The sequence below is a fragment of the Tasmannia lanceolata genome, unplaced genomic scaffold (genome assembly GCF_043159265.1).
Source record: "Tasmannia lanceolata isolate RefF3 unplaced genomic scaffold, GAP_Taslan_0.1 ptg000015l, whole genome shotgun sequence".
Lineage (NCBI taxonomy): Eukaryota > Viridiplantae > Streptophyta > Magnoliopsida > Canellales > Winteraceae > Tasmannia > Tasmannia lanceolata.
In genome coordinates this window covers 6,049,482-6,062,211 of record NW_027518692.1, presented here as the reverse complement: position 1 = coordinate 6,062,211, position 12,730 = coordinate 6,049,482, and the positions used below count along the sequence as shown (strand labels likewise).

Here is a 12,730-nt window from a genome sequence, read left to right as displayed (position 1 = left end):
CTTATGTCTAAAAGATGGATGTGTTATAAAGTTTCTAAAATAAGAAACTTTTTTATTTTTTCAATCCTCATAATTTCTCAACTAAATCTAAGATTCAATACCATCTCATCCTCATCTCAAAACTGGGCTAAAAGCTCCTTGACCCCATCTCTAGGGTTTCCTATGTCTAAAAATGGATGACTTATAAAGTTTCTAAAATAAGAAACTTTCTATTTTTTCAATCTCCATCCTTCATCAACTAAATCAAAGAATCAGTATCTTCTCATCCTCTTCTCAAAACTTAGCTAAAAGCTCATTGACACCATCTCTAGGGTTTCTTATGTCTAAAAGATAGATGTTTTATAAAGTTTCTACAATAAGAAACTTTCTATTTTTCAATCTCCGCCCTTAACCAACTAAATCGACGATTCAATACCATATTATCCTCATCCGAAAATTTGGCTAAAAGCACCTTGACATCATCTCTATGATTTCCTTTGTCTAAAAGTTTGATGTTTTAGAAAGTTTCTTAAATAAGAAACTTTTTAATTTTTCAATCTCCATCATTAATCAACTAAATCTAAGATTCAATATCATCTCATCCTCATCCCAAAAGACGGCATAAAGGTCCTTGACACCGTCTATAGGTTCTCCAATGTCTAAAAGAACGATGTTTTATAAAGTTTCTAAAATAAGAAACTTTCTATTTTTTCAATCTCCATCTTTTATCAATCTAAGATTTAAAACCCTCTCATTCTCATCCCAAAACTTGGCTAAAAGCTCGTTGACAACATCTCTAAGGTTTTGTATGTCTAAAAGATGGATGTTTTATGATGTTTATAGAATAAAAAAATTTCTATTTTTTCCATCTCCATCATTTATCAACTAAATCTAAGTTTCAATACCATCTCATCATCATCTTAAAACTTTGCTAAAAGCTCCTTGACACCATATCTAGGATTTCCTATGTCTAAAAGATGGATTTTTATAGAGTTTATAAAAGAAGAAACTTTCTATTTTTTCAATCTCCATACTTAATCAACTAAATTTATGATTCAGTACTTGCTCATTCTTATCCCCAATCTTGGCCAAAAGTTCATTGAAATCATCTCTTGGGTTTCCTATGTCTAAAAGATGGATGTTTTAGAAGGTTTCTTATCCTCAGGCATGGTGATCCTGTCTCTCCCCTTCTTTTCAGCATAGTTATGGAAATGTATTCAATCATTATTGAATCCTCAGCTCTCCAAATCAACAGTCCCCCTTCATTCTCTAGAGGCCCCCTTTCTCACCTCCCATTTACTGTTTGCTGATGACGTGCTGATGTTCTCGGAGGCCTCCCTATCTGCTGTCTTGGAGATCTACAATTGCTTCTCTGAATTCAAGAAAAGCTCTGGATTGGATGTAAATAGAAGCAAATGTGAAGTTTTCTTCGCCGAAGTATCCCTTTCCCTGAAAAGAAGAATCTGCAATTCGCTCAATATTACAGAAGGTTCCCTTCCTGTTAAATACTTGGGATTACCTCTTTTCTCCTCTCGGATATCTACAAAAGAATGCTCCCCCCTGATATCTAAAATCAGGAAAAGAATATCTCTCTGGTCTAACCGTTTTCTCTCCAGGGCTGGAAGGATTGAGCTAATTAAGTCTGTTCTTAATTCCTTCCATCTTTTCTGGTCTGCTGCTTTCAGTATCCCTGTGGGGGTTCTGAATTCCATAGAAAAAATATTTCGGGACTTTTTATGGGCTGGTTCTTTTTTTTTTTTTTGATTGGTAAGCTGGGGTTAGGCAAACCCCGACCGGATATATTAAAACCAATAAGCAAGAATTTCAAGGGGGGCCCAGATGGGCAGCAAAGGCATAGAGCCAAAAGGAGAATCAAAGAGCAGTGCAGAAGAATCCCACAGTTGGGGGTACATATAGCCCCCCAACACCAACAACTAACCACAGCATTGATCACCGCTGCGGATCTGAAGGTCACATCGATAACCCTACACACGAGGGTAAAGGTGGCCGGCTGGATCAAGATCCAGGATATCCCTAAGAGTTGGGGGGATAGTAGAAGGGAAGAGGACATCTCCTTCGCAACAACAGTCGAGCTTAGACAGGAAGTCTGCGGCCCCGTTCGCTTCTCTCCAAATATGAGACAATTTCCAGTTCTGAGTGTTTCTGAGGGCGTCACGAATTTCTTCAACAATTGGAATGGCTTTCCAGGGACACTCCCACTTTTCTAAGATCACATTTACTGCAACCAAAGAATCGGATTCAATCCAGATTGATTCATACCGTTCCGTGCGCGCGAGTATGATCCCATGGAGGATGGCTTTCATTTCCAGAAGATGGATCTCCTCATAGCCCGACCGAAGAAAGAACATGACTTGGACCTCCCCCATCGAGTTCCGAATTAAGCCCCCTATTCCACCCATCCCATTGTGAACAGCAGCATCAGTATTAATCTTGTAAAATTCATGATCCGGCCTGATCCAGGAGCAGAAGACAGCGTCGGTTTTCACTTGGATACAAGGAAGACCAAAATTTGCGGCAGTTGCAACATTTTTCCGGCTAATAACATCGTCCAGGTGAAGATGAGCAAGCCTAGAATGAATGATACTGAGGCAACTGTGGAGGGTACTCGTCTTATGGCAAGGGTGCTTCCCGTGCAGCCGGCTATTCCTTTCTCTCCATATCATGTACACCACCACACAGAAACTAAGTCGCATAATCGAGGTGGCTTGCCCATCCCTTTTAAACTTTTCCCGGATCCACATTTCTTCCTGTAAGAGGGTCTTGAGCGGCTTCCTCCTGAACCCACACCGCCACAGAATAGATCTCCAGATCCATGCGGAATAGGAGCATCGAAAGAAGAGATGGTTCACCGATTCAGGGCCAGCGTTACAGAGCAGACAGCTAAGATCTCTGTGGGATCCGAGGAAGCATAGCCTGTCCCGAGTACTGAGCCTGTTTTGCATTGCTTGCCAGGTGGTGAAGCTGTACCTAGGGATATGGCCTTTATGCCATACAGTCTTGAACCAGGGAACCTCAGCCCAACGAGTTCTACATTGGTTCCAAGCAGATCTGAGAGAAAATTTCCCATTTGGGTTGCCCTTCCAAATAATTCTGTCGACTTCGTGATGGGAGAACAGCCCAGTTTTCATAATCCTGTGGAGTTGGGGCAAGTAAGCTTGGTGGAGGATGTGAGCCCAACTTCCATCTTGCTGCATGCATTCAATGGATGTCTGCTTAGTTAGACAGAACAGCTCGCCTTCAGTTGTTTGAGTGTGGACGGGTCCATCCGGATGCCACGGGTCAGTCCAAAAATCGATGTTTCTACCTTTGCCCACACAATAGCACATAAAGGGCTTCGCCAAAGTTCTACAATTAAAGATACTTCTCACCCCCCAGGCCGGGTTCGAAGGCATAGGCCTATTCCAAAAGGAACTTTTCTTGAGGTATTTGATTTTGAACCATCTAACCCACAGAGATTCCCTGTTCTGAACAATGTGCTAGAGGAGTTTTAATTGAGAGGCTCTATTGATATCAACAACGCTGCGGATCCCCACACCCCCTTCTCTTTTTGGTCGACAGACCGAAGCCCAAGCAATTGGAGAGTATTGATTCTGTTGGTCAGACCCCCCCCAGAGGAAATTTCTGAATATTTTCTCAATCTCGAGCAGAATTTCCATGGGGATGTTGTAGGTAGCAGACCAATAAATCTGGAAGGAGGTGAGAACATCTTTGATCAATTCGATTCGCCCCGCCCGGGATAGCTTTTTGTTATTCCACATGCCTAATCTGCTCCGAATTTTGGTTAATAATGGCTGACAATCGTGGCTGGACAGTCTCTTGGTAATCAGAGGGAGACCCAAGTATTTAATGGGGAGCGAACCTTCCTTGATGCAGAGGGAAGAGCAAATCAGGTCTTTGAGCTGAGCGGAAGTGCCGGACAAGAAAGCTTCACTTTTCTGGAAGTTAACATCCAGACCAGCAATGCGCTTGAAAGATTGGAGTCATTCCTTGATCCCTGCAACAGATTCGAGGTCTGGGGTGATGAAAACCATGACATCATCAACATACATGACATGATTTATATTAAGATTTCCTTTGGAAAACGGAGTTTTGATTTTACCCAAGGCTTGAGCCGAATTCAACATGCAGGAGAAGATTTCCATTACCAGGCAGAATAACAGAGGGGACAGGGGATCTCCTTGCCTTAGCCCATTAGAGGACTGAAAGAAGCCCTTCGGAGAACCATTGAGAAGCACCGAGAAAGAAGGAGAGGCAATGCACTTTGAAATCCAGGTGCACCACAAGGTGGGGAAACCAATTTTTCTCATGAATCCAAGGAGGGCTTCATGAATAACATAATCATAAGCTTTTTTCAGGTCAAGCTTTAAACATAAGGCTTTAGTGTTCGAGGCCTTGTGGAAGTTGTGGCACAGGTCATGGGAGAGGAGGACATTATCTTGGATAAGCCGATCCTTGATGAAAGCAGATTGATTGGGGCTGACAATTCTGTTCAGAACTTTGCTGAGTCTAGACGCCAGCAGCTTGGATATGATTTTATAGAAGAAATTGCACAAGGAGATGGGTCTAAAATGGTTGGGGGAGGATGCTCCACTACATTTTGGAATCAGAGCTATGAAAGTGGTATTGAATGCAGGAAGGAGGTTGCCAGTTCGAAAGAAATAATGGATGGCTTCAACAACCTCAGTCGCAATTAGGTACCAGAAGTGCTTAAAAAAGACCCCATTAAAGCCATCAGGACCAGGGGCTCGGTTCCCATCACACTTGAAAACCACCTCCTTTATTTCCTCGGCCTGGAAAGGTCTGACAAGGTCACGGGCATCATCAGGGGACAGTTTATACTGGGGGACAGGAAGATCTCCAGTCATAGGGCAATTGTGGTTAAGCAAGCAAGAGAAGTGATTAACCAGGATATCCGCAATTCCCTTGGGTTCAGTACAAAGCTCACCATTATCATCTTCAATTGCCTGAATCTGGTTCTGGTTTCTGCGCATGGACATGGCAGAGTGAAAATATTCAGTATTAGAGTCACCAAGATTAAGCCAGTCAACTCTGGATTTTTGATGAAACAAACTCTCCTCCTGCTGGGCAGTCCGGGTGAACTTCTCTCTGATGTCTTGTTCCGCAGCTCTAAGGCTAAGGTTCCGAGGGTCCAGACCAATCTTAGTTTGGATCTCATCTAAATCTTTTCTGAATTGAGGAGCCAGGATGTCAATCCTCCCGAAGCTATTATGATTCCAGATTTTTATAGCTCTCTTTGTACCTTGGAGTTTCTTGAAGATTCTGAACATTGGATTTCCACTGATCTTCAGGTGCCAAGCTCTCTCAACAACCTCATAGAGGGAAGTATCAGAAAGCCACATGTTATGGAATTTGAAAGGTTTTCCCCCTGTAGACTGCACTGGGGAAGTGGAGACAATGATAGGGGAGTGATCAGACAACCCAGGATTTTTGTAGTGAACATAGGAGATTGGGAACCCATGTAGCCATTCCTCATTCACTAAAGCTCTGTCAAGCCTACGAAGTTTAAGGTGACCAGTGCGAGAACTGTTAGTCCAAGAGAGAGTTTGCCCAACGGATCTTAAGTCAAGAAGAGAGCAGTCCTCAATACAAGCATTGAACTCATTCATGTCGGAGGTGTTTGGATCAGCTCCTCCCCATCTCTCATCAGCAAAACGAGTGATATTGAAATCTCCCAAGGCAATCCAAGGAACCGGAGCAGCCGGAACAAGCCCCACTAAAGATGACCAGAGTTGCCTACGCTCGGGAGCATCGTTAGATGCATAGATAGCAGATAGATGAATACAGTGACTAGTCAAGATACAGTAACATCCCCCGTGGATAATTTGGGAATTCATATAGAGGACTTGAAAGGATATCACCTTTGGGTCCCAGAGGACCCAGATTCTTCCCTTGCCACAGAATTCATAATTTGTTTGGCACTTCCAATTTTCGCTAATTTCAGACAAGAACCTCTGCACGTCGACTTCCTTGGCTTTGGGTTCAGACAGGCACAAGAGGGAGAGCTTATTCTCTTGGATGATCCGCTTTATATCCCCCCTTTTAGTTTCGGAGCAAAGGCCCCTAACATTCCAAGCTCCTAGAATTACCATCAGAACAGGGTGGGAGAAGTTTGATGGGCCTGCCAGAAGGAGGCATTACGCAGGCATGGAGTTGGGAACTATCATGGCCATTTAAGTCCTGAGCCTCCTGAACTTGAGCTTCAACCATAACTGGGCTTTCCTCAGGAATTCCACCTGATGAGGATGTGACATGGACGAATTCTTTTCCAAGACAGCCTACCAATTTATCTCGATCGTCTATATTGGATTCGACTTGATCCTCACTCTCTTCGCCCTCTTCATTTTCATTTCCTTCAACATCAGCCAGGGCATCAAAGCTGTTTTGAATCTGGATTGTTGTATCCACCACATGGGCACTGACACCACTTAGAATTCTGCTATGCTCCACAACTTGGGGGAATATACAGGTGGGTTTGACTGGCCTTTCCTCCCGGTCTCTAGCAGGTTTTACTGCTTGTAGGGGTTGCTTAGAGGGATTTTTTACTGGTCACCATTCCTGCTTATGGTTGTGCTGCGCAACCTGAACATTTTTGGGGCATGCTTCCGAGGTATGACTGAAGTCAATACAGGTTTTACAGGCTGATGGTTTCCAGTCATATTGCACTTTTTGGTTGTGGATCCCATAAGGGTGTGTGTATGGGAATGGTTTCGGGAAATTCTGCCCCTGCTTCCACTTCCACACACATACGAGCGTAACTTAGTCTTGTTTCTTCAGCAGTCCTTGAATCCATGTACAAAGGATTCCCTATGAAACTGGCTATTTTACTTAATCCTTTAGCACTCCAGAACTCAAGAGGCAAACCTGGAAGACGAACCCACACAGGGATTGAGGTAAGGTTTAGCTTCTCGAGAGGTGTCCCTGGTTTCCACTTTCATAAAATCAAAGGTCTCCCTGCATAGGAGTGCTCCCCTGATTCCAGCACTGAGTCACAATCCTCCAGACAGGTGAACTGAAATAAATAAAACCCATTTGAGAGAGTAAAAATCTGCAGCTCTTAAGGTTCCACTTTCGTGAGAGATTTTCTCTCAGATTCATGAAGTACGGCCTCCTACCAATAAAGTATCCCACCAAAGAAGTTCTCCATTTACAGCCAATCTCCTCAAGCTCCTCATTCTCGAAAGAAATCCTCTTCTTCCCCGAATCAGCAGCTACAGGGTTTACAAACTCAAGTTTTGAAAGACCCTTAGTAGACTTTTCCCCAAAGAGGGATCTCCAAGGACTGGTTTTAGCTTGGGTAGCAGCAGCTCCTGTTGCTGATTGAGTAGCATCAGACCCATCAGTTTCCAGGGGCAGGGGAATGGGCGTTGGATCTGTCCCAACAGAGTGGGCGAGAAAATCTGAGCTGGGAGAAGGAGTTGTTTCATTTGAAATTGCAATTGGGCGGGAATAATTCCCAGGGGTGGAAAAGATAAATGAGTGGGGGTGTGGTGCAATGCTGATTTTCTCTGTTTTTGCTGCTGCAATCAGCTTTTGATTTAAAAAAGGACTGGGTTCTGGAGAGAGAACAGAGCTGGTTGGGAATGAGGAGGGAACAGATAAGGTTGGGACAGAGGAGACGTCAGGTGGTAGGTGTTGACTGTCAGGGGTCACAGCAGAAACTGTTGGGCAATGGGTAATAGAAGAAATTCCTAAAATGGAAGGTTTCCCTCCAGCTGTCTCTTCTTCTCCAACTTGCAGATTCAGAGGTAAGAAGCAGCTCAAGGATGGAGGGGGAGGAGCACGAAATTCTTGTGTGGACTGGAGGTCAAGTCTTTGGGATTTTCGAGGAGTAGGAGTTTTCACAGGAATTGTAGAATTCTGCTTTGATTTTTTCAGAGAGCTTGTAATCTGAGCTGGGGTTATGGTAAACCTTTTGTGCACTCTAGTACCTCTCCTGAAATGGGTTGAGGGTTCAGGATCCTCAAGAGGGAACAGTTCTTTCAGGTATGCCACCCACTGGACAGAATTCATACCTGGTTCAGAGAGAGGAGATGGCTTTTCGTCAACACAGGAAGGGAGCCCATCTAAGAAATAGTTATCCTCAAGCCCACAAACTGCTTGAGGCACATTTCCATGGGGTGAGGGAGAATGGCCAAGACCAGCTGGTGTTGGATGTGCCCAGAAACGGCCGTCCAAAACAGCAGACTTTCCCGGGTCAGGAGGAATCTCCATGGACTGGAATTCCTCCAAAATCTCTCACAGCAGACCGAATAGCTTCCCAGGAAGAAGGAGAAAACCGAGAAGGGCTTGGGCCCTTGGCCTCCAGCCGGCTGGCCGGAGGAAGAAGATGATCTCCTCGAAGAGGAGATTTTCTCACACTAGAAACGCAGAGCTTCTCACACTAGAAAATCTCTCACACTAGAAACATGGCTAAAAGCTCCTTTGGGCTGGTTCTTCTATGCAAAAGAAATATCATTTTATCGCATGGGAGAATATATGTCGCCCAAAAGATGAAGGAGGCCTGGGAATCAGAAAACTAGGAGATCTTAATTCTGCAGCTCAACTAAAGCTACTTTGGCACATCGTTGAGAACAGAAATACGCCCTGGGTTCAATGGTTCTATCTGAAATATATTCGAAAATGGAATTTTTGCAGATGCCCATGCCCTCAAATCCATCTTGGGTGGCTAGAAGTATTCTCAAATCCAGAGAAGATGCAAAAAAAATTATTTGTTATGCCGTGGGATCTGGAAAAGGTATAAATTTTTGGAAGGATCCCTGGCACCCAAATGGCCCAATTGATTCTCAGACTTCTGTGGGAAGGATTTTCTACAACATCCCTCGAAAGGCGACCATTGAAGATTTAAGGCTGAATGGATCATGGGATACTGTTCTTATCTCCCCCCCTTACAATCTGGGTAACATCCTTAACTCGGCAATTTATCATATATCCCCTGCTGCTAACACTGTTATTTGGAAACCAGAGTCGAACGGTAAATTCTCTATTCGTAGTGCTTGGGAGCAAATTCGGCAGAAGAATGAAAAACCTTGCTGGTTTAATTCCATCTGGTTTCTGGGCTATTTCCCTCGGCATTGTATGATAGCTTGGCAAGCGATTCAAGGTAAACTCAGCACTATTGATCGTCTCCATTTCCTGGGCAGCTCTGGAGATTCCCGTTGCATCTTGTGTAATCAAGATCAAGAATCTCATGTTCACTTATTCTTTAATTGTGCTTTCTCGTCCTAGATTTGGAGAAATGTTCTATGGAGGTTCAAGCAGAGAAGAAAACCAGCAAATTCTTTGAAAGCGGAAGAAGAGTGGACACGGTTAAAATTCCAAGGGAAATGTCAGATATCTATTGCCATTAAATTTGCTTTCTCTGCTGCGATTTATAGCATTTGGTCTGAAAGAAAGAACAGAATCTTTAACCAGAAGTTGACCCACAAGCAAATTATTCCGCGAAACATCCTTTTGGTCATCAAAAACAGAATATCCCATCTACTTCTATATGATTCAAAATCTGAAAGAAATGAAGAAATTGCTGCTAATCTTGGTATATGTCTGCTTCCTCGCCCATGCTATCAAAAGTTTTGCAGCTGGATACCCCCAAGCCTCCCCTTCTTCAAGCTGAATTCTGATGCATCTCTCTCTGGGGATTATGGCTCAATTGGAGGTATTGTTCGAAATGAAAAAGGAGAACCGTGTGCTCTGTTTTCTGTTAATAGGCCTCCCGACTCCATAAATGATCTTGAGCTGGAAGCAATAGCATTCGGTCTTCAAATTGCCTCTGTCTTGAACATTCAGCACATTTGGATCGAAACTGATTCAACAACTGCTGAAAAAATCATAACATGAGTTATATTCTGCCCTTGGAAAAAGATTTATACGCTGGAAACTGTTAAAAACTGTCTATCCTCTTTCTCATCGTGGAGAATATCTCATGTATGGAGGGAGGCAAATAGAGCAGCAGATTTTCTGTCCAAAGTGGACTGTATTTGCAAAGGGTCTGATATAGTTGTCAGCCTTATTCCTTCTGCCCTGGCTGATATTATTACTGATGACTACTCTGGTATGGTGTGCACTCGGTTGTAACTTGGGAGCAGATCCTGCTCAATTTTCCAATATTTGGGCCCTTTCCCCTTGGGTCTCTGTCGATTTTTATGAGTCTTGTAGTTGGATCACTACTTCGTCGGGATGGATCTCCCCCTTTGATCACAGGATGGGGTGGCCCCTGATTCAAGTTAGTTTGCTTTAGATTTTGGACAGTCGGGAGAATGTCTCCTTCAGACTTTTGGTCACGCCTCCGTTAGCAAATGCTTTTATGCTTCTTTTTCTTGGCTATTGCTGTGTTGGGAGCTTGTTCCCTTCTTGTTGGCTTTTGAGCCCCCTTAGTCTGTAATTTTCCTCTATCAATGAATCTGGTGGGGGTCTTGCCTAACCCCAGCTTACTAACCAAAAAAAAAAAAGTTTCTAAAATAAGAAACTTTCTATTTTTCAATCTCCATCCGTCATTAACTAAATCTGAGATTCATTAGTCTCTCATTCTCATCCCCAAACTTGCTTAAATGCTCCTTGACACCGTCTCTAGGGTCTCATATGTCCAAAAGATGGATGTTTTCTAAGTTTCTAAAATAAGAAACTTTCTATTTTATCAATCTCCATCCTTCATCAACTAAATCAAAGATTAAATATCATCACATCCTCATCTCAAAACTCTGCTAAAAGCTCCTTGACACCATCTCTAGGATTTCTTATGTCTAAAAGATGGATGTTTTTTAAAGTTTCTAAAATAAGAAACTTTCTATTTTTTCAAACTTCATCAATTATCAACTAAATCTAAGATTCAATTCCATCTCATTCTCATCTCAAAACTGAGCTAAAAGCTCCTTGACCCCATCTCTAGGGTTTCCTGTGTCTAAAAGATCGTTGTCTTGTAAACTTTCTAAAATAATAAATTTTCTATTTTTTCAATCTCCATCCTTTCTCAACTAAATAAAAGAATCAATATCTTTTCATCCTCATCTCAAAACTTTGGTAAAGCTCCTTGACACCATCTCTAGAGTTTGCTATGTCTAAAAGATGGATGTTTTATAAAGTTTCTAAAATAAGAAACTGTAAGCCCAAGGGTGCACATTGGTTCATTCATTCACATTACCTTTTTGTTTTGATGCTAGGAAACACAAATTGATTAGCATTGTCAGACTAATGTGTTGCTTTGAGATGTTGTGCTCTACACAGGAATTTGATATGCTATATCCCCATTACACAACTCAACACAACACATGATTTGTGGATCAAGGATCAAAGGAACCAAGAGCTTGCACCTACTTTTGAGTTATCCTCATTTGAAGATGCTCAAGTAAAGAAGCTCATCATGAAGATCCCACAAGTTCCTAAGCAAGTGTCAAGAAGAAGCTTGGAGTTGAACAAGTCATTGGTGACACCTCATGCGTCTCCCATCATGCAGTGAAGATTGGAGGATGTCACAAGAGCCAAGACAAGGTCAAAATGTTCACTTAAGCCGACGAAGTCCAAGAAAGTGCAAAGGAGCCAAGGCATTCCAAGAAGACTCAAGGTTCTTATTTTTAGAATGTATTTGGAGTCATCTTGATTTTATATAAAATGCACTTTCAAAAGGTTTTCAAAATGGTTTATATACTTAACATTTTTTATCTTTGAAAACCATCAACACACCCAAAAATGTGTTTGAAAACCATGGACTAAAGCCCAAAGACCATAGCCCAAAAGCCCCTGGATTTTAAAGTTAAAATGAAATTTCACTCAGGGCCGGTCGACCGGGCTATGCCAGGCGACCGCGAGATGGAACCTGGAAATCCAGGTTATCTCGAAATTTATCTGGCCGGTCGACCGGGTCAAGCTGGGCGACCGCAGATATGTTTCTGTTCAAAACAGAAACAATCCAGTATGGTGTGAGCGGTCGACCTCCATGGGTCTGGTCGACTGCGATAGTGTTTTGAGCAAAAATTAAATTCAAACAGTAAGCCCTCACCGGTCGATCGACCGCGCCGGTATGAATTTTGAATTTCAAATTAAGAGCCCGATAAGGGCGGGCGACCGCCGTGCCTCCGTCGACGGCCGCGACTGGGAAATAGATCCGCTGGGGCTTTCGCAGGTTGACTTTTTCAACCCTTTAAATTATAGTTTTACCCCCAAACGGTCATATTTTCTTGTGGGCTATATATACACTATCCAAACCTTTCTACATAACCTTTGTCAAGATAAAATCCCATCTTCTTGAACCAAAACTTTTATATGAAAAATTAAACCTCTTTGAATTTGCATTTTTACATTCTATCAAGAGGATCTCCATAGGCATTACATTTGTATATATTCTTTGGAGAGTTTGTGAGCTTACAACTTTGTAATCCGCCTATCAAGAGGCATTGAGAGTTTCTTTCTTTTTATTTCTTCATTCTATGTTTGAGGGTCTCCGATTTAGTCCGGAAAGAAAGGTAAATCAAGTGTACAAGGAAGATGTCATCAGAAAAGGTTCGTGCAGAAAAGGGTGTGATCCCTTTGAAGAAGGAGTTGGTGTAAGGCTTTGAGATTTGCCCTTTGAAGAATCTTAGTGGTTAGTGAAGAATCCCAAGGAGAAAAACTTGGAAGAGTGGAGTAGGTCAAGTTGTGACCGAACCACTATAAATCTTGTGCCTTGTGGATGCTTTCTTCTTCTCCTTCTCATTTGCACATTGTGGTGATTGGTAATCTC

The 12,730-nt window shown here is 42.6% G+C and overlaps 1 protein-coding gene across 1 annotated transcript; it reads right to left on the bottom strand.

Moving 5' to 3' along the window:
* Positions 1–1,337: 1,337 nt before the first annotated feature.
* Positions 1,338–6,811, bottom strand: LOC143891667 (uncharacterized). Its single transcript, XM_077396210.1, has 6 exons — positions 6,685–6,811; positions 6,108–6,530; positions 4,146–5,992; positions 3,860–3,935; positions 1,973–3,304; positions 1,338–1,519 (listed from the first exon to the last, which is right to left on the bottom strand). The coding sequence occupies exons 1-6, from the start codon at positions 6,809–6,811 to the stop codon at positions 1,338–1,340; spliced, it is 3,987 nt and encodes a 1,328-aa protein (XP_077252325.1).
* Positions 6,812–12,730: the final 5,919 nt, after the last annotated feature.